The sequence below is a fragment of the Coturnix japonica genome, chromosome 11 (genome assembly GCF_054131305.1).
Source record: "Coturnix japonica strain WE chromosome 11, WE-NBRP24, whole genome shotgun sequence".
NCBI lineage: Eukaryota > Metazoa > Chordata > Aves > Galliformes > Phasianidae > Coturnix > Coturnix japonica.
The window spans coordinates 8,495,737-8,517,563 of record NC_140673.1 but is presented as its reverse complement, the minus strand read 5'-3'; the positions used below and the strand labels follow the sequence as shown (position 1 = coordinate 8,517,563).

General features: G+C 36.2%; 1 protein-coding gene across 8 annotated transcripts in view; it reads left to right on the top strand.

The window, feature by feature from the left end:
• Positions 1-21,827, top strand: part of VAV3 (vav guanine nucleotide exchange factor 3) — a 162,445-nt gene that overhangs the window by 66,384 nt on the left and 74,234 nt on the right. For 7 of the 8 annotated variants that reach the window (XR_014932606.1, XR_014932605.1, XM_085511036.1 and 4 more), the window contains exons 3-14: positions 6,398-6,456; positions 7,210-7,275; positions 8,388-8,496; positions 10,483-10,575; positions 10,673-10,741; positions 13,657-13,760; positions 15,722-15,821; positions 16,145-16,240; positions 17,941-18,009; positions 20,359-20,445; positions 21,102-21,187; positions 21,547-21,679. Coding sequence is in view for 6 of the 8 variants with exons in the window: in XM_085511036.1 (XP_085367162.1) it covers positions 6,398-6,456; positions 7,210-7,275; positions 8,388-8,496; positions 10,483-10,575; positions 10,673-10,741; positions 13,657-13,760; positions 15,722-15,821; positions 16,145-16,240; positions 17,941-18,009; positions 20,359-20,445; positions 21,102-21,187; positions 21,547-21,679 (1,071 nt within the window). In the remaining 2 variants the exon portion in view is untranslated. The remainder of the gene's footprint in view (positions 1-6,397; positions 6,457-7,209; positions 7,276-8,387; positions 8,497-10,482; positions 10,576-10,672; positions 10,742-13,656; positions 13,761-15,721; positions 15,822-16,144; positions 16,241-17,940; positions 18,010-20,358; positions 20,446-21,101; positions 21,188-21,546; positions 21,680-21,827) is intronic. The other variant, XM_085511035.1, reaches the window with a different exon arrangement.

The window sequence follows — 21,827 nt, the reverse complement described above, 5'->3', positions numbered from 1 at the left end:
AATTTTTTCCCCATGTTTGTCTGTATGACTTGAGCACTTCATTGTATTCCATGGAAGTATTTAGCAGAGGCATATTTACAAAGCTGGGAGTTAAAACTAGCCTTTTGTTTTTAATGGCCTGTTAGAGGTGTGAAACTAGGTTTACTTTTAGGCCACGTGCTTTCATTTTGTTCTGCCTTTTGGAATACCCCTCTTTTTTCCTGCCTCCCTAGAGGCTTGTGCTTTGATTAAAACTAAGCTGAACTAGCAGAGAATACCAACACAATGCCAGAGCAAATCAGATTGGGAGAGAATGTTCAGATTTACTTACTGATGCATGTAATACACCTAAGGCATCTAAGAAGCATATCATGCCATGTAATCACCCTGGAAATGTCTGGCCAAGTGTCTTTTTTTTTTTTTTTTTTTTTTTTTAAACATTAAAATTATAAATGTTAATGCAACAGTTCTTGGAGATCTTTTGGTCTTAGAGCTGATCGTGCATTCATATAACAGCTTGAATTGCAAGGGACCTTAAATATCATCTAGTTCTGACTTTCCTGCCACAGGCAGGGCTGCCAACCACTTAATCAGGCAATAGATCAGGTTGCCTAGGGCCCCATCCAACCTGGCCTTGAAAAATGATGGGTTATAGTAAAATACTAAGAGATGCACTCCCCCCTTCTGTGCCAAATGAAGTATTGATCTGTGATTGCCCAGGGCCTGGTAAACTGTAGATGCTTTCCTCAGAGTAGCACATGATAAAAATGTAAGATACTGAGAACATACTGAAGTGTAGCAGATTGATCTTATCTCTGAGTGACAGATATGCAAAGTGAAGTTTCCTTGCTTTTTTACCTTATATACCATGTAATGCATAAGTGAAAACAGCTTCATGGAAAAACCTCTTGGTATGAGGATATGAGTGGTAGTACTGGCTTGGAAGCATCCTCAATATGATACGCTCAATATGATTCTTGGGCCTGTATAAGTATTTTCCAAGTAATTCACCTGCCATCTCCTAGGTAGAAACACTTAGAACTTGATCTAATTTTGTTTTTCAGAATCTGCCAATAAACTGTGGGAAATGTGTTAATAGTGAAGAGTGCATACCTCAAGAATCTCTTTAATGATTAACTTTTAGTGGTGCTTTTTGTATTCCTCAGAAAGATTCTAATCCATTGTATATTACTATATTGCTGATGTGTTTTGATTGGAAAACAGAAGTTCACATAGACTTGCTGAATAGAATACAGCATCTTTTTTTTTTCCTATAACCTAATTGAGCAAGTGCCTTTACTGTCAATAGGAATTTGAATATGTTTTAGAGAGACTTTGAACAAAGTGATCCTTGAAGTGACAAAGGGCCAATATGCTGATATTGCATACAAAATTGAGGGATGTTCAGACTTAGTCAAGCATAGACAGAGAAACATTCTTTCAGAATAACAAACTACAGGTGGGCTTTCTTCTGAGGAAGCAAATAGTAGTTATGTAGTTTCCTTTGAGTTGGTTTTACTGAATTTTAGGCAGGCTTAGGCAACTATGAGGCTGTCTTCAATGAATAGACGTTAGGCTGAGAGTATTTACAACTTGTGAAGTAGTTAATAGGGAATAACTTTATAGAGAGTATGTTAGATGTGTAGCTATACATTTCAAAAGTTTTCTTAAAGAGAATGAAATGGAGACTTATCTGAGCCAAAGAGATGATCAACTCTCTGAAGGATTCATTTTCCTGTATAACTGATGTTTTTTAAATCCATCCCCAGAATGTGATGTAGTAAAATCCTGTTTGGGAAGAAACCCAAATGTGTGTTTCAAAATAGCATGTCAAAAAGTAGGCTGAAGGAAATATTTTTCATTGGTAAATATAACTGTTTTATTTTAGTCTGTATCTATTGGCTAAATTGATTTTCTTCAAGGGAGAGACGAGAGCTAACTTTCCAACACTATATAGCACTCAGATACTAAACTGGATACCCAGATTTTGAAGTAAAGTCTTGAAATAGAATATAGTTACAAACTCTTTGACTTCGGCTGTGTTAGAAAAACACACACTTGTCCAAGTGCATACAAAGAAACTGAACTGCTTTCTTTTAGCTTGTGCATATTTTAAGTTTTACAGGTATGAATTCTGAAACGATTGCCATCAACACTTGTAGATGTCTTAATTTCAGTGTAGCTAAACATCATAAATGTAAACATGGGCCTAGTCAGCAGCAAGGAAATGTCTTTTAGGGAAAACAGTGAGCCACAATTATATATTTTTATTTACTCTAAAAGAGGAAAAGTACTTCTAAAATGTATTTTGTCTGCTTTTGAATTGCATGATTTCTAAGTTGCTTTTTGAGAAACAAGATAAAGAAGTGATTCCACCAGAGTACTTAGTAAGGCTATGTAGTATGTACTATGAAGTAAAATAGTCCCTCTAGTGTACTGCTGTGGTATGTGTGTGCAGGAATACTTGGGGTGAGTGGCTGCAGCAGAGTATGACAGCAGGAAATTACAGAAGAAGGTTTCAGCAAGGGATACGAGAGTCCTAACATTATCTGAAGTGTATGACCTACAACATTAAGTCAAGTGAAACAATAATAAATACCAAGCCAAAAAAAATAAGAATCTGCTGTTGGAGTAATTACTGAAGTAAGAAATTAATGGGCTGAGTGAAGCCGTGGCTCTTGCCAGCAGCACCTGAAACAAGGCTGAAGAGTAGTGTCCCTCACTGGGCTATTGGCCAAGGTACACTTCCTCTTGCAGGGCCCTAATTTTGAATTTCATGCAGTGTTTTGCCTAAATTGGCAGCATACTGAGAACCAGGCTTGGATATTCACATGTTCTTGGAGCGTGGCTTTGATGTGACTTCTAAAGAACTGCTTAACCTTTGTGTGACAGAGTTAGTCAGTGGGAGGAAGTGACAGTGAGAAGGGAGCTGGGAGGGGTTCTTCTTGTGACTGGAAGACTCTTGCAAACACCTACCAGTTCCTGGTTCTCTGTAGGGGAAATGTAGAGTTAGTGAGCTTTTAAGCTTGACTAAATGGTTTTATGTAGTTGTTGCAAGATATTTTGTAACATAAAACCTGCTTTTTAAATGGTATAGGTTGCTAGAATGTAAGTAGCATAAATAGAGTTTTACTCATTATCTAATTCTTGGTGCCTGTTCTGGGTAGTCCTGGGTGTGCAGAGTTGCTCAGGGACCCTGGGTCTCTTTGTGTACTTGTTTGCTGTGGAGTAGTCTCAGCCATAGAAACATTGTTGTTCTGGACTTTGTACAAGCAAGAAGTGCTAATTTTGCACTCGAAGCTGGGATCCACATTAGTGTAGGCAGGAGCATCTGTCTGAATGGAGAGTCCGAGGCCTTGCTGTGGAAGAGAACTGAAAAATCATCTAGGGTTAATGCGTAAAACAGGTTAAAGGTCCTCTGAGTGCAAGAAAATAAGGAAGAAAAAACCTAAACAAAAAACTATATATGTATATATAAAAAAACCAACATGAAAAGCATTTAATTAGGTCTTTTGAACATTCATATGAATGGTACACTGTAATTTTCGATTTCAAAATTGCAGTGTATTATAGCTTCCCCACAACAACTGCTTTGGGCTTCAAAGTAGAGCTGCTTAGGAATCTCCTCTCTGTCAGTCTGTTGGACGTCAGACATTTTACTGGGGATGGTTTGCTAATTTGATTAGAATTTGGTAATTTGGTAAAATTCTGATGGTATTTCTGACACAGACCCAGAAAACTCCAAATGAAAAAATTCTGTGCATTACCAACAAAGAGCTGACATTTCATGTAGGAGAAATGCAGAAACCTTCTTTGCCCCACTTAACACTGAAGCAAATAAATGTGTAGTATTAACTTAAGCCTAGTGTGTTGACCAGAAGTGACAGGTTCATATATTTGTTTGTGTAAGCTGTGGCATGTATCCTGACACCTCCTCTTAATAATTTGAAGAGGAAGGAGAAATATCCCAACATAACTCCCCCAAAAGCAATAGTGGCAAAACCCTCAGGTAGAAATCTTTATATTTCTAGTCAGAGAGCTGCTTTAAATTGTCCTATAATAGGAGTGGTCAGTAGGCAAGCATCAAATGGTATTTTGTAGAAGTTGCAGCTGTTTTCAGTTAGGTATTTTCATCTTAAAAACATGAGAGCATCAGTCATCTTTAGTTCTTACCTATTTTCTTATTGCACAGACTAATAGCAGTCTCTGCCCAATGCATTCTCCTTCCATAAGGCTTGCGTCATCACCTCTTTCTGGGGAGCGCTGTATCTCTGCTGAGACACAGACAGTGGCTGTGTTGATTGCTGTTGCCTTCTTATCCACTGCTCAGATTTTGTTACAGTTCTGCCTGTTAGCTTCCTGGCTTGTTTCTTCTTCATACAGTGCCAAGCCTTCTCTATGTTTTTACAAGAGCAGTGAAAATTACTAGCTGTCTCTTTTCTTTTCTAGTCACAGTTTCTTTTGTATGTGTATTTTCTCAGACATTTATTTGGTTTCTTTACCTTTGTGTTTGTTTTTTAAGCAGATTTCACATTGATTTCTGATAAAGTATATATTCTCGTAATGTCTAAGTCTTGCTTTTGTTAGTGTGCATATTGTTAGCTGCAGAATACACACGGACAGTAGGTTTTGAGAATATTTGCTCATTATCTTCCTAAAATTCACACTTTTTGTGTGATAGTTTCATGTTATCTTGAAACAAGCCATAGCTAGGTACAAAGAGTAAGCTGTATGGCTATTGGGTTTGATTACACCAGATAAATGAGAATCCCTTTAGGAGGAGGATTTGCGTGGGCCGGTGAAACCTTTTGAAGGCGATGTTTTGTGTGCCAGGAAATAACACGTTGAAACAGGAGAAGGATATTTAGTTCACCAGACTTGTCCTCCACTTTTTCAATAATCATTAAACCTCTTTTCCTGTTATTTTGCCAGTCAATATTCACCCATCTGTCAGGACAGGACTCTTTGATAGCTATCGACTGACTTCCTGTGGAGCATTGTCTCGTATGGTTCAGTGGTCTTTGCCCAGTTCTGCACTGAAGTTCTCAAGTTTGCAAAGACAGATGGTTTTGCTGTATAAACCACAACTCAACCGGTTTCAAATAGGAGGACTTTTAAGAGTATATTTCTTTTTCCTTTCTGACCTTTTGAATACTGTAAAATAATTTTTCATTAACATTTTCAATGTATTTGCAGCGTGCAGCATTTTTTTTCTAGGTTGCATGTGTTGCATTGCTCCTGTTCTTGGGGAATTAATGCACCATCATCTTTGATTATGTACACAGCATTATATATCTATATCTATATATAGATTTTTTTTTTCTTTTATTTTTTTTGCGGTGGGGGGGAGGGGGGGAGGGATCATTTGTGTACAGCAAAATCAAATGTTCTGTTGTGTTAATTTTCCAAACACTTTAACGCTTTAAGTGCATAAACTTGATGATCAGGCTAGTCTTGTGATCAGAACTTTAAGAATAAATAGCTCAATCTGTGAACTTTATTCACAAATGCCCCTGGAACATCTGTTGCTATATCTGAATCTTATATACTACTGGTACAAACCTTCTCCAGATGTTTGACTCGAATTTAATCTGTGTTTTAAGTTCTAATGAGCCAACCTGAAATACCTGGGATGTTCAGGGGGCCTTGTCCTACTGGGTGTCATTTTGGCATCTTTTCTTTCGCTAGCAAATGAGACTTGTCAGTCTGATAGTGGTCAAAGTAAGAGAAACTGTCTGTAACATAAAGGGCACTCTAGGTAGAGTGCGAGCTGTTCTCTTATAGCTGACAGCAAAATGACTCTTTGTTTATGACCAGACATCCTCCTCTATCCTCTCTAATGTTCTGCTCTCTTCTGTATAACCTTGAGCACTTATGGGAAGTATTTTCTTAGAATGAGATCTCCCATACTGCTGCAATCTTCTAAAAATAAACAGAGCTCATGGACTCAAATGTATAGCTTAATTTCCTGTTTTGCTAATAGAAATCTTTCCAAGCAAGTCCTGAAAAGGGTTCTTCCACTTGTCCTCTGGCTCCCTCTTCTGGTCAGCCTTTGGGAACGCTCAATGAAATGTGTAGATTAAAAAAACCCAAAACCTCCAGAGCAATGAGCGAGGCTGATACAATTAATGTACACGTTTAACTTAAAATTGCCACATTATTTGGTTCTAAATCTACTTTTTTATATATACTTTTAGTAGCACTGAAACTTATAAGTAAGAAATAACCCCTTGTTTCTCTGTGATTCCGTCACTGCAAGCACTGAAGATCACGTCGTGGGCAACCTGTGGAAGTACACACTGCGCAGTATTTGGCACATCCAGATTCTGTGTCATCTTGTATCATATGCTGTGATTAGAAGATAGAGTTTTAATGCTTCTATTCTACAACTAATCACGGTTAATTTCTTTTTCTCCAGGTGATAGAGACACTCTCAAAACTTTCTCACACTCCTATTGCAATAGGCACAGGAATAAGGTATGTTATTGGCCTAGTAAGCGGTATGAATAATGCCTCCTGCATGGTCCTCCTTGGAAATGCTGGTGAGGGCCATGCAGGTAGGCATGGTATTTTTTTTATCAGTGGTTTGCATTATCTGGCAGAAGCAGCAGAAGTCTGTCTTGCTGTTTATTTGGAAATTGATTCTAAAGGGAATCCTCCCTTTCTGGTACGTTTTCTGAAGTGCCTGAATCCTTCTTGTGCTGAAACGTGGAAATGAACAAATGAGTAGTGTTGTAGAATGTTTGTGATAATTACAATATAGATTGTAATCCTGACTACTGATCTGTATAAAGAAAAGATTTGCTTCCAGTTCTGTTTTCTAGAAGTAAGCAAAAGTGCCAAGTTAGTGAGATTCTTGTTGTAAAAAAGACACAAACAAAACCCAAAACTCAAAAATCAAACCAACTGAAAAACCCACCCAACAGGTCAGTCAAACTTAACTTTGGGAATTCTAATGGTGGGCTGTGAGAGGAGGAGAAAAATTGCATCCTTTAACTTTGAAATTCTCCCCTTTCTTTGTATGTTTTAATTCAGCTGTCTTGTGTGAATGAGTTTTTATGAAGTATCAAGCTGTATGTAAAACCTAAACATAACTGTTAGTTCTTATCAAGTAAAGAAGGAAGCATAAAGCATTTTAACACTAATGAATTTATCTGTATGAAAACGTCAGAAGCCAAACAAAAAATGACTTTGCAACTACACAAATTTATAGTATTTTTCTTTCTACAGACCCTTCCCTACAGAAGAAAGCATTGATGATGAAGATATCTACAAATGTCTTCCTGATTTGATAGAGTATGTTGTAAACATTGGGTTAAATGGAAGATTTTGGATTTCAGTTGCACGCTACTATTTATGTGATGCTATAGAACATGCAATTTTAATGAAAAAGGGGATATTAGGGTTTTTTGTTTTTTTTTTTTTAATTTCGGTTTGCCATTATGGTGACAAGTAATAATTATCCTTTTTTAATTGTAGTCATGTACCTGAGTGGATTGATTCTCTCTCTCTTTTTTTTTTTTTTTCCTTTTCACTCAGAAGAATTTCAGTGTTATCTTCCTACAAGTAAATCCCCAAATGATTAGCAAATCTGAGCAAGCCTTTGTATTATTATGATCAAACTACTTTCATTATCTTTTAGCTGTTTTGTAGATGTAATCTAAGAAATGTGTGTGCAAGGGGTTTTGTGGACTATGTACCGTCATAGTGTAAATTAAGCAAAACTCCTACAGGACTGACTCTAATGAAGGTAAATTACCTGAGGGCAGAGTTGAGCTCTGACTTTATGTGGAACTAATTATATTGTCTGTGTAATTGGACCTCTTTTGCATTGTTTTGAATTTTTTTTTTCCCATTTAAATACCTGATTTTAAATAGGAAAAGGCACTTGATCATTTTGGGTAGCTGAAGGCTGCTTATAGTATGGAGGTACAGACTCTCAGCTGCTTGCTCTGCAGTCTTCACTATATTTGACCCTCAGATAATTTTTCCTTTAGGAAGCCTGTACCACTGCCCTGCATTGCAGTGGGGTGCCAGGCAGTAAGAAGGGTCAGCTTCCCTGCCTCTGGATGTGATGGGGAAAAGGGAGGAGAAGAGTGGGGCTGGGTGGTATGTCTTGACAGAACTGTTATGACAAGTTGCTTCTTGTGCCTAAGTGATTTTATGTGGTTGTAAATGCATTCAGTATTGTGTTGTTTTCATATGATAATGTTTTAAAATCCATTTGGTGACCTTTATTTTCCTTTATGGATTCTCTTCACTAGATAATTCTATTAATTAATCTCTCTGTATACTGCAACAATTATTTTCCTCCAAGAAAGGCTCCTTTCCTGAGCTGGCATTGTAACTTGATCGTGCTGCATAGCTTTTTTTTGTTTATTTTTAATTCTTCTTCTTTATCATTTCAGTGAAACTGGTGTTGATGAAGATGAGGAGCTGTATGATTGTGTCTATGGAGAAGATGAAGGTGGGGAGGTTTACGAAGACCTAATGAAAGATGAAGCAGCGCAGCAACCTGTATGTTTTTGAATTCAGAACTTTTTTGCACAATCATGATTATTTGATGTTTCTGAAATTATCTCTTTATAGCTACTTTCACTCAGATTCACTCCTGCTTAATTGCATGTGGATCTGTTGTATGCAGTGCGTTCTCCCCTACTTTGTGCTCTCTTTTGGCCAGGGGTTGAACATTTAGCTGTAGTAATGTTTTGAAAGAAATGTAGTTTATTTAACTGAAATGTAAGATTACTAATAAATAAATGGTTTTTTAAGCCATAATTCGGACAATTAATCTTGACAAAATGATGAAAGTGAAAATGTAGATTTGCAGTACAGGTGTAATAGATGCCTGATGTGATTTGTATTTTTACTTTTGCGGTTAGTACTGTATTTAAAAAACAACAACAACAACAAAAACCAAACAACAACCCAAACAAACCAAACAGAAATTGTTTGGGAAGCATAATGATTTATTTTAATCTTTATAACAGTGTAGTTTCAAGTATAAAAGTTTTCAAGTCTGTTTTTCTGCTAATACAGTATTCTGCAGCTAGTACACTTAATATGAAAGATGACTTGTGGAGAAACCTGTTAGTTATTAGCTTCTTGCTTGCTTTTGTTCAATGACAAAAAGTTAGACTTGGGAAATAACTGAATGAAATTTGAGATGAAAAACCTTCGTATCTGGTCAAGTCACGTTCAGTTGCAAGTAGGTTGTTTTAGAGAAGCATTTGGATAGTAGTAATTATTTACTGTCATTTCTTTTTATATTGAAGCTCACAATGATTTGGAATTCGCTTGCCTATCAGCCTTTCTAGCAAATGATTAATAGAGAATTTAGAATTTACATGCTTTAAATTGGATTGCATCTTAGCCTGGATTCTTCAGATTCAACAGACTGTTTGTTTCTAATAGAACATAAATGAAACATGAAAACTTAGTACAGCTAACTATTTCTTCCCCAGCACATAATGAATGGAGACGTTACAATTGCTTTGCTCTGGGGAGCTTTCTTGAATGTGATAATTATTTCTGCTTTGTGATAATTTCATCTCAGGTTTATAAATGCGCTGTGTGCTAATATGATGATTTAACACAGTTCTTTCATTTGAATACTCCTACAAGAACTCCTTGCATATGGAAAAGATAAGCTCAGGACAAACTTTGTGCAGATATTTAGAAGAACCTGATGCTTTTAAGAGACAATAACAGCAGCCATAATGCTTTTTGTCTCTCTCCACCTTGATTTATCATTATCGTCTTAAGTAAACTATTCCACTATGTTTTCTCTCAGTTGATGACCTTCAGATGCAATTTTCTTCTCTTGTACTGTTAGGTACACATTATTATTTTCTTTTCTCCTTTTGTTTACTGCACCCAATATGCAAAACTTTGTGGTATGAATAGAAAATTGTGTTAAATGCTGTCAGAAGTGATTGTGAGAACAGTCTATTTTGGCACAAGACCAAAGTCAGATATTTTACACAAAATTCCAGGATTTGCTTGCATCACCCTTATCAGTTGATGAACAACACATACCCATGTTCTGTGAGAAGGAGCCTGTCCAAGTTGCAGGAATTGCTTGTAGAATCATACAGAGATAAACACAGTAGGGTGAAGGTGATAAGGTGATGAAGATAGTGATGACACTTTGTGTCTATATGATTTGAAACTTTTTACCTAGTTTGCATGCATTTTCTACTCTTCATATGTGGCCAAGCTATCCCAAAAACAGCATGTGTGTGTGGCTCGCAGTCAGTTTAAATATGGTTAGCTGTGTACTGTGTTATACATCTTTGATGTGGAATTTTAGTAGGTTAAGTCTGAAAGCTATCAGCTATTTGAGCGTTAAAATATTTTGTTACTACTATCATCTCTGGAGGCTGCATTACACAGAAAAAGATTCAGGAAGAAGTTATCCTAATTTCTAAGTTTTAAACAAACAAATGCATTATCTATTAGGTGCCTGTTAATAACATAAACCTGGCTTCATTGTAATTTCAGAAACATACCGAGAATGATGTAAGAAGTTGTTGTCTTGCTGAAATAAAACAAACTGAAGAGAAATACACTGAAACTCTGGAATCAATAGAGAAAGTAAGTATTACTACTTCACAAAAGCATTACATATGTGATTCTATAGCATTCTAGAAAATATAACAACACAGTCAATGTATGTATTTTTTCCACACAGTTTTTTATGGTGCCATTGAAAAGATTTTTGTCAGCATCAGAGTTTGAAACTGTTTTCATCAACATTCCTGTGAGTAACTGTGTATTTAATAAAGAGCTTTAAGATTCGTATCTGGTTATGGTATATTTCTGTTTTAAGTCAGTGCATAAATTGGGTATTTGAAATGCAGTGCAAGATTGATTTATGTAGCTGTAGATTTTCTTGATGAAATAGAGTATGCACACTATTTTCTTTTTTTAGTCCTTTTAATGGAATAAAGGGAAAAATAGTACTCTTGTACTATTTCTTGTACCAGATGGCGAGTTTAACCACTTTTTTACCAAAAAGCATCATTTTCGTCCTGTAGAGGATAATTTACAGAAGATAGGTTGATTTCTAAAATAGGCCACTATTTGAGTGAGTGTATAAAATCGTCACTGTTGTGTTACATACCATTTAACATTCAGCATTGCCTTCAATAGGATTTCTATAGAGAGCCTGCAAATCTTTATGTCTAGCTTGGTCTGCCGTTGAAGACATTTTGATGTTCAGATAACTTAGATTCTGAGTCTGGCACTGAACAGGAACAGCAAATCCTCTGAAGTGTGTAGGAGACATTATTTAACTGAACTGTTCAAGGTTTCCTGTGATTATCACTTTGTCCCACTTATTTTTGGCCTATTCACAATAGCGTGACAATTTTTACATACTTTTTTTGTAGTTGATATAAGTATCCAGCAGATATCTTTCCTTTATCTGACATTAAAGAAAGACATCAGACGTGGTCTGAAACTCCTCTTAACAGAGAGAAATGAAAGGATTGTTCTTTTATGAGGCAGACTGTAAAGGAAGGATCCCCAAAGCGTGGCCCACAGAACACATCAAACCTTTATCACCTATGAAAGATCATTTGTGTTGGCTATATCTGGAATGTCCTGCAGCTTCTCAGGGCTGTGAGGAGAGATGTTTGGGATTTTTTTTTATTCAATGGAACCTACTCTGCGGAAATATTTTAATTGCTGAGCTAGTACCAACCTGACTGCAGTCAAATTATAGCAGTTGTTGAACCGATGAATCATAAGGTGATACCTTACATCTTTCCATATTTGTCTCTCTGTTAAATTTTATATTGTGAGTCTTAATAGCTACAATTTCCTTGTCTTTGGCCGTTAGTCCAAAGTACTGCCACAGATATCAGTAACCCACTTGTCTTAGAATATATCAGCTGCCTTTAGAGAACCCTTTGCTTTGAAAACAAATGCGTTTTACAAGATCCCAGTTATTTCCAGCTCCTAACGTCTCATAGGCATCTAGCAACACAGGCAGAAATGTAGGACTTGTCTAAGCCTAAAAAAAAATGCAAGTGTTTTCTCTGCTATGACGTTGTCTCTGCAGCAGTTCCTCAGAAGGAAGGCTGGAGGGCAGTGGAAGCTCACTTTAAGAATAGCTGTTGCAAGCTCTACAGTGAACGGCAATGTGAAGAGCAGTTGTGGTAATCTCAAAACAGGACAGATTTGCCACCATTAAAAGGTTGCTTTAGGGTGGTGTGATCCTTATATATGGATTATATGAGGATGCTAGCCTTACAAAATTATTTGCTGATGTCAACATTTTTATTAAGGAATAATATAAAAATAATATAAAAATAATAAAAAGGCCCTAACCACTGTTCACCAGTATAGATAGCACCTTTCGTCAGGGCTCAGAATTCTAAATTCTGTCCTTTAAAATGTATGTATGGCTGTGTATTTGCGTGCATCTGTACACCTCTGTTGTATGCATGCGAGATGCTTTTGTATGTGTGTCTCTGCATGCATTTGAGTTGCATGGAGGGGAGGTGGAAATAAACATAATGTAACGAAGTATTGATGCTTCATTAACTTTTAATGATGTTAGCATAAGTTCAATTTAAAAAGTGAAGTGATTTTGGTGGAGGGAGAAGTTTAAAGGCATTTTGTTATTTAACATTCAACTTTATTTCAGGTTTGCTGCTTAGCTGAGTTTCTCTACAATCCTGAAAATATGTGCTGGTGCAGTATATTCATCTGGAAGCATTTCTTTAGTAGTGTCTTTATATGCTGGAGGAGTTTAAGCTTCTGAGGATGTGGTTGTACAAATGGTAGCAACTGAATTTGATTGGTTTTGAGCTTCTGCTACATCAGCTGTTAGGTGATTGGACCATACAGATACTCATAGTTTCCATCAGTGTGATGCAAAATGGTTTCACTTAATTCAGAACTCATAGCTGTGTATTTTTGTAATGTATCATTTACTGCATTTACACTCATTTACAATTTTCGGCAGCTTTCAAAAACATTCTGTTTTTCGTTACAGAGGTCTGCATACCACTTAATTGTCCTGATTACAGAATTTTTTTAATCTGCTTTGACTTAAGTTGTTATGACTTCTCTGACAGCATCCATACAGTATAAGGCTGGAGTCATCTTTAATAGCACACAGGTTTTTTATATAATTGCAAACTAAGATTCTTTTCTACCGTGTTCACAGAGAAAATCTTTCTGTAGTACTTGTGCCTTTCTCTCAGCCATTAGTTGTCTGCTGTATTGGGAAACTCATTATGATTGCAGTTAACTTAGCACTAGAACATCACTAATTGACCAATGTAATGTACAAAACTAATTTTTCACAGCTCAGGGACATGAATCATTACTTTATCTTGTCACTAAAGCATTTACTTGACTTGCTTAATTTTAAAATTATCATTATAAAATGAAGATGAATTAACAGTGCGTGTTCCAAACCAGAATAAATGAGTCTTAAATAGGTAGTTCATGGAATTGAGCTTTTTTTTATTGCAGTGTATGGAAGGTGCGCAAACCTTGAATTTAGGTTCTAATCCCAAACGATGTGTGTTCCTGGTTGTTTTTTTTTTTGTTTGTTTTTTTCAATTAATGGATTTAAGATGAAGCCACTTAATTTTATTTTTAGAACTTTGATTGTTCTGTTTTTCAAATAATTTCCCCCTTCTCATCACTGTTTTTAAGGATTTGGTGAAAATTCACAGGAGTCTAACACAGGACATCAGTGATTCCATTATTAACAAAAATGATCAGAACTTGTATCAAATTTTTATTAACTACAAGGAGAGGTAAGATTTACGTACTAATTATGATACCTATGCCCAATCTGTAACATCATTTTACTATACTTTTGAGTATTTCTAATCTAAAATTGAAATCAACGTCAGCTTTATAAAGCTAATATTTTGTGTTATGAGCCTGGAAGTCAAAATGTCATCTATTATTTAATGAGCTTTTCCTCTTTTTTTTACTCCCAGTTTTGGCAGAATTGTTGCATAGTTTTATACCAACAGTTTCATGTTGCACCAGGGAAGGTTTAGTTTGGTAATAAGATTTCATGGAGAGAGTGTTCAAGCATTGGAATGGGCTGCCCAGGGAAGTGATTTAGTCACTCTCCTTGGATGTTTTTAAGAGATATTTGGACATGGCCTAGTGATGGGACTTGGTAGGTAAGGCTGGTGGTTGGAGATGATCTTGGAGGTCTTTTCTAGCTTACGTGATTCTACAGACAAGAGGCAGCTACGTTTTGAATGAAACTTAAATAGTGTTTTTTGCTCACAGCGCAGTAAATCAAGCATTCTTCACCTTCAAACTAACAAAAATAGCCAGACTAATAACAGGATAGCCAAGGGAGTGTATTGTACCCTGTAGGCTAGTTGTCAATATTTTTAACCCCTTTTCAAGTTGTGTTTTTGTACTGAACAGTACTGAACAACTGTTGAGCTGTGTGGTTGAACTTACAGACCTGTGATACTTAGCTGAAAAGCTGTGCTGTGGTCTACAGGCTGACTTAGCACAAAGTAACCCCTGGGTTATGGTTAAAAATGAGTTTCTGGGTCCAGTGTAAAAGAGTGGTCAGATCATATTGGATCCTCTTGAGGATTATTGGGGAGGAACATTGTTGGGATAATAATGGGCTTGTGAGGAATTGAGCAGTACCACCTGGAAAATATTTGACAGGTTGTTTTCTGAGGGAGGAGGACCTGCCAGACTGTCCATAAACAGTTTTGTCTTTGAGGTCCTCTATCTCAGCTTTTCTGGCAGAGAAGGACAAAATTATTCTGTAGGCTGATAGAATTAATGTTGCTCTAGGAGGGAAATAAAGGACAAGAATTTGCTCTGGAAAACACTTGTTTTTTGAAAGTAGTACTGAAATGTGTGCTATTTAATGAAGGACACTGGGAAGAAATCTCAAGCTTAGGTTTATTATGCAAAAGGAAAACAGCAGGATGTAGGGATTGTAGCACATACTGAAAGTAATCAGAAGTGGTGTTTAGTCACTATCATCGCCAATTGAGAGTGGCTAAGATTCAGCTGGGGATAAAAGAATTCAGGAGGCGCGAAAGTAAAGCCATAGGAACTGCCCAAAAAGGGATTTTGAAGCATAGGGAAGGAGTCACCTGAAGAAATGAATGGGAAAAAGTGTAACAAAGCAGAACCCTGCAATGAGACTAACAGAAGCACTTTAAGGAGGGTCAGGAGGATACTGTTAGAAAACCAGACTCTTCCACAAAGCACTAGTTCTTTTGACAGCTACTGGGTATTTGTTTTAATTTACACCGTTATTTGGATCTGAAAGCTCACATGTTGTAGCCCGATAGAAACTGTTGGAGATGGATCAGTTATTGATAACTTACCTGTTCTTTAAAGGATATGCACAATTAATCCTAATAAACTTGTTAGAGAACTTATTCACTACACTCTTGCAAATCTGCTGTGTTATAAATACATGATGTTTTAGGCAGTGGTTATGCTGCTTTTAATGAGTCCTACGTTTATTGCAGCATACATATGTGAATGTTAAAGGAAGTTGCAGTGATTTTTATAGCATTTTGAAAGCAACTTTCAACTTTATTTTTCTGAATATTTTTCATTGTGTTCATTGTTTGAGTCTGGCTACATATGATCTTTGCATGTGTAAATGCTACTTCCATTGAAAAGAAGATTGCCTTTTTTGGTGAAAAACATCAATAAATTTCCTAAAATAAGCAAACGTTCCCTTTATTCTTTATCTCTCACTTTGATTTAGATTGGTTATTTATGGACAGTACTGCAGTCAAGTGGAAACAGCCATATCATGCTTAGACAACATTTCGAAGACAAAAGAAGATGTTAAGTTGAAGTTAGAGGTATAAGAATTTTTGTGTGTTCATGTTTGTGTATTATATGTGTCCTGATAACTTTGTACTGCTTTCATCCAAGTAAAAAACATAGTGGATTAAAACTGAATTTGTATATCTTCCTTGTAATTTATTGGAGCCTCTCATCAAATTAATGTTTAGCTGTTGAGGTGCATACCCTCGCAGTGCAATCCTATGCCGAATGTTGTGATAGTTTTTCCATGTTTTTTGTTCTGTTGTTGAAATACCCAAGAACAAATGTCTAGACACAGTCTTTGTTTCTTCTTCTTTCTTAAACTCTTGTCCTAATTTATTCTTCTGTTTCAAAATAGGAATGTTCCAAGAGGGCCAATAATGGGAAATTTACTTTGCGAGATCTTTTAGTGGTTCCAATGCAAAGAGTGCTAAAATACCACCTACTGCTCCAGGTATTTTATTTTTGAATAACAGTACTGTGATTGTTTATCATCAGTGGTTTATAAGAATGAGAGCTTACAGCCTTTTTCAAAGGCAGATAACTGACATTTCTATAGGTTTGAGACTTTGATTTGTTATGAAATAAAATCCAGTGAAGAGCAGGCTTTCTTAAAGGGTTGATTCCTCAGAGCTAACGCATGTCTGAGAATGATGAAAAAACACATCTGTTTCCCAGTATTTGAACCTTTCATTCTTGGAATGTTTAAAATTGTTAATAGTACCATGCTATAATCGTGGCGCTTGGAAATGTAGATCATTATCCCCCAACGAGTAAGCTGAAGTATACTTACAGCATACTTTTAAGATGCTTTTCTACTGTCATAAATTACAATAAAGCCATATTTATTTTGAAATGCTTCTTGTTATAACCCACAAAGCGCGAGCTCTCACAGTTAGCCCTGTAATAAGGGTGGAGAGTCTTATAAATTTAATTTGATAGCTGTGCCAGGAGACTCATTAGTTCAGCTGCAAAGAAATATATTACTATATGAGACTGTCAACCCTGCTGATGCTTGTAAAATGTCGTTTTAAAAAGATCTACTGCTTGCATGTATAGTAAAATTTTGACTGTGGAACAACATGGATTTAGTATGTAACATTTTTGAAATATTTCTGAGCCATCAACGTTTTTATCAACAGAAATTCAGAACAAAACGAATGATCAAACTGCTCTCTAAAAAACACGACTTTTTAGTGATGGATTATTAAAGTTAGGGTAGTTGTGGTTGGACTTGTGATCTTTAAGATCTTTTCCAACCTGAGCAATTCTAGGATTCTGTAGTTATGCAATCAACCTTTACATTATGAGAAGATGAAATACAATGTGTCGCCATGTTCTAGGGATTGAGATAACATGTAATAACTGTATATGTTGTTAATATATATATTTTATAGAATTTAAATGAAAAAAATCCAGTAAAACTCTTAAAACTGTAATTTGAAATATAAATAATATTTTATTTCAGAGGAGTTTACGGAGTTTTTTTGTTTTTGCTGGCTGGGATGTATAATTTTATTTTCAAAACATGCAGAACAAAGGTTCGGTTTCCCTAGGAGGTTTTTTCTTAACTTCAGAAGAAAATGAAAAACCTTTTATTTTCCAAAGGGGAAGTGGCTAAAAAGATTCTTTGAATACTTACATGTGACTTAAACCTGTCCTCTGAGTCAGCTTTGTTGTAGGTGTAACGAAACAGTGACATTTTAGGTAGTCATCCAGTTACTTGAGATCTTATTGGTAACATACATCCCTGTCTGCGGTCAAGTGAATGCCTTGGAAAGGATTATACACTGGAAAGCAGTGAGCAAATGAACTTGACTTAAGATCCAATTGGCGATACTTAATTGCTGTGTAGGCCAAATTAGTTTCTAATGATTATTCATTAATACAAATATTGGTGTTTAGACTATATCATTCTTAAATGATCTTTGCCAATTATTTATTTGCAACAGTCCTTGCTTAGCTTGCAAGTTGGTTACAGTGGGAAAGAAAACGTGAATTCTTGGGTGATGTTTTCTGTTCTAAGGTGTGAGGTTTTTTCTGTTTTTTGGGTGGAGTAGGTTGGTGGTTGTTGAGGGATGGTGCATGGAATAACAACTTCAGTCTTCAGCTGGCAGACAGCAGGTGAGAAGTTCTAACTACTTTTGTCCATAGGAGCTGGTAAAGCACACCACAGATCCCATGGAGAAAGCAAATCTAAGACTGGCGCTTGATGCAATGAAGGTAAGTTGAGCTGATGAAGTATGTCTGTCTATGTTGGCATTTAAAATGGGGTTCATAACTGTATTTCCTGGAAAATAACGTTTTTCACAACAGATCAAATAGATGTTTGCTGAAGTCATTGTGTACTTTGTGAGAACATAGTTGAAGGTTTTCCCCAAGTCTTGGAACAAATTCAGTAATTTTCTGAAGGGAGCGTATATATAATGGAACTTCCTTGTTTCAATTTCCTTTTTTATCACTTTGCTGTCATGTACTGAGGTAAGCAGCAGGTGTTTCACTGAATTTGGTCTTAGTTCCAAAACGTAGGACTATTTCTATAACTCCAAGCCAATTATAGCTGAGGTTGGTGGCTTCCCATTGAGGTAAAGACATCTTTCTTTAAAACACTTTTTTCCTATGATCTCTGTGGCTTTAGCCTTGAAATTAGTGGTATCTTTCTTTTGGTGCAGTACCTGTCAGTGTACATTCACCTGCAAGTGGCACAAAGAAATCCTTTATAGAAGGGCAGTACTGCCTTAATATTGCCTTGTGTTCCTCTGTATGGTGAAATTTCTGCTTCAGTTGGCTTCACTATATGAATTGTGAAATTCATGTGGTAGAATTGAATTTTTTTCTATTCTGTGGTGGGGAAAGCCAATACAGTACAGGTCATATCTCCTTCTGTTGCAATCTCTATCATCCACAGGAGATGCAGAAGACAGAATAAGTAAGTTTTCAGTCATGCAGCTGCCTATGCTGCTACTTGAATTCCTAGAATACAGACTAGCTCAACAAGTGAGGTTCTTGGCTTCTCTTTTTGTTTCCCAGTTCTGTGCAGTGAGTGCAGAGAGCACTTCAGTGATAATCTCCCAAGGAAGATGCCTGAAATGGGACTGGCACCAGTACTGTTTCCAGCTGGTGGCAAGGCAGGCATCTTGGCTGCTGATAATTGGCTAGGAAAACAACCATGGCTTTATTTTTCTGTTCTTTTTTATTTTCCTGTGATTATGTGCTTCATTGTTTCTGGTGATGGCTGGACTCAAATTAAGACCAATTAAGAAAACTCTTGTCAGAATGATTGCGGCAGTTGTGTCTTGCCAGCCAGCCAATAATAATAAAAATAATTCTGTGGGAAGTGGCATCTCCTCACAAAGGTCACAGCATCGGTTTCCTCCTAATTAAACCATATCCTCTCATACTAAACCCTGTCAGAGCAGTAGAAGTAGCCATGCAGCATAGATATGTTACTTCTAAAGGCTTTCATTTGTCTGAAAATGATATTTGGAAAAAAAAAGAAAAAAAACCTGACAAGAAGATGGTAAGAAATCTGACTGTCAAAATTCTTTTAGCAACAATCAAGAGGTTATTTAATTGCTACTCCAAGTCTTGTAAGACTGATGTGATTGTATCCTGCTTGCATTCCTTCAGGGAACTGGCATGATAATTGCAGCTTTTCTTAGATTCTGATTAAAATTTTATTAGAAAGAAGATGTATCCTTTTCCCACCCTCCCAAATTTGTAGCCATATTGAAGGATATTGTAAAAGCAAGTTGTGAAGATCAGAATACCTTTTCTAACCACTGCTCTCAGTGTCCCTGACCTCACCAATTACTACTGCTGCTTGTTTCTTATCTCTAGCCATAAACAGAGAAGCCCCAGCAAATTGTCACTATTACTCAAGCACATTCAAAGCTTTTTAAAGGCTTTAGTGAAATGTCTATGTTATGTGCTCTGGTAAGGGAGACAATAATGATCTCAACCTGTGACTTCAAGTAGTATATTGCCTTAAGGGCGCTTTTAAAATCTCTGTATTATCTTCTCTCTGCTGTACAACACTATTACTGTGCAGTAGCTTCTTATGTCCCCCTTAATATGTGTTTCTTCACATAAATTAAATCCTTGCTTTTGAGGAGCATTATATGTTTTCTATTATATTTTATTTTTACCTTCTTTTCTATTATCTGTATTTGAATGTTGTTGACTGCTTTCTTTAGGCCACAGCTGTACTGCATGAATTACATTTCCATCTTCAGTTTTTAGAATAAGACAGAAGAAGTGAACCCTTTAAAACAACAACAACAAAAACAAAATGGTACATTGTCCTTTCTTGCAACAGGATTTGGATTTGAACAGAAAAACTGAAGAAAGCTGTATATTTGATGTATGGTGTGCAGGTGCTTTTTTTCTATTTTTAGGCAGGCAGATTGATAATTCACAAATATCAAGTATGTATATTTGAATATATGTATGTATATACTTATTTAAATATGAAGATAAGCCAAAGACAGAACTAGAAATAAATGTGCTGAGATAATGTATTGAAGTGGTCTGTTCTGGACTTTTTTCTCCTTTTTTTGTTTGATGCTCTAGGACTTGGCTCAATATGTAAATGAAGTGAAGAGAGATAATGAAACACTCCGTGAAATTAGACAATTTCAACTATCAATAGAGAATTTGGTATGTGATAGTTTTAGCTTATACAGTTCTTAATAACATTTGATCAAATGCAGTGATGCACATATATTTTTCTTCGTTTCATACAATATAGTAAGTACTCTTGGTGAAATTAATGTGCGACTTCGACTTGCTTGGTGTAGAATCATAGAATTACTTGCAGAAGTATCTGTTAATATTCTGTAAATCCCTGCTGGGGGTCTATACATAGTTGCAAAGATTTGGGTAGATAAATGTTTGTATTTGTACAGCAATTCAGATGATTGTGAAATGCAAAAGATTTTTCCTGTCTGAAGACAAATATGGAAAAAATCGGCATTTCTCAGCATGGATGAATTCAGTGACACACCTTTACCTCCTACGTGCTTCCATGTCTGAATCCATTTTGTCAGACTGCTCCTCTGCTGCTATCAGTCCAAAGCAACAAAACATAATGGTCTACTGGTGGGAAGGTTTAACCTCTGACATCTGCCTCTGATGTGAGGAACCAACATAATAAAATAAGAGGCATTAATTTTGGAGCAGTCCTTGTATTTGGTTCAAATGACAATGACCTGAACAGCCCTTTTTTGGGGTAAAAGGAGTGAGTGGTGTAACATTTGAGTGTGTTATCTTACCACTTTTGCTGTACTGAATCAAGTGTATTATTTCTGTTTCAGAATCATTCCCTCTTACAGTATGGAAGACCTCAAGGTGATGGGGAGATAAGGATAACTACGTTAGACAAACGTGCAAGGCAAGACAGGTGATGTCGTGACTTCTGGTGTTTGCTATTAAAATGCATGTGAAGTAACTTTCTCTTTGCATATTTGAGGTCAGATCAGTGACTCTTGAGAGCACTTCAATTTCACTGTGCATTTGTAGAGACCATCACTATTTAGAAAGTGAATTTGCGAAGAAGTAATTTTTGGGAAATAAGCTATTGCATTATCATATAAGATAATCTACATCTCTAGCGCAATTACTTTCAGTGTTTCTTGTTTTGATATTCAATAGTTAAGTTGTTCAAGCTTTTAGGAGCCACAGGCTAAGGTTTATAAGATGAGACTTGGTGTGCTGGCTATCTGGAATGTTTTTAACTTTGTTCATGTTGTATTTTTGTAGGCATATCTTCTTGTTTGATCTGGCTGTAATTGTTTGCAAACGGAGAGGTGATAATTATGAAATGAAGGAAATAATAGATCTTCAGAAATACAAAATTACAAATAACCCCACTACTGATAAAGAAAATAAAAAGGTAAATGCTTATTAATAATGTTCATGTAGAAGATAAATAGATTTGACAGCAGTTAGAAACTTTTTTGCAGGAATTTAGAATGTGCATATACAATTTATTTACAAAGTTTTATATATTATCCCCAAACCGAGATGAATATTTAGAGATT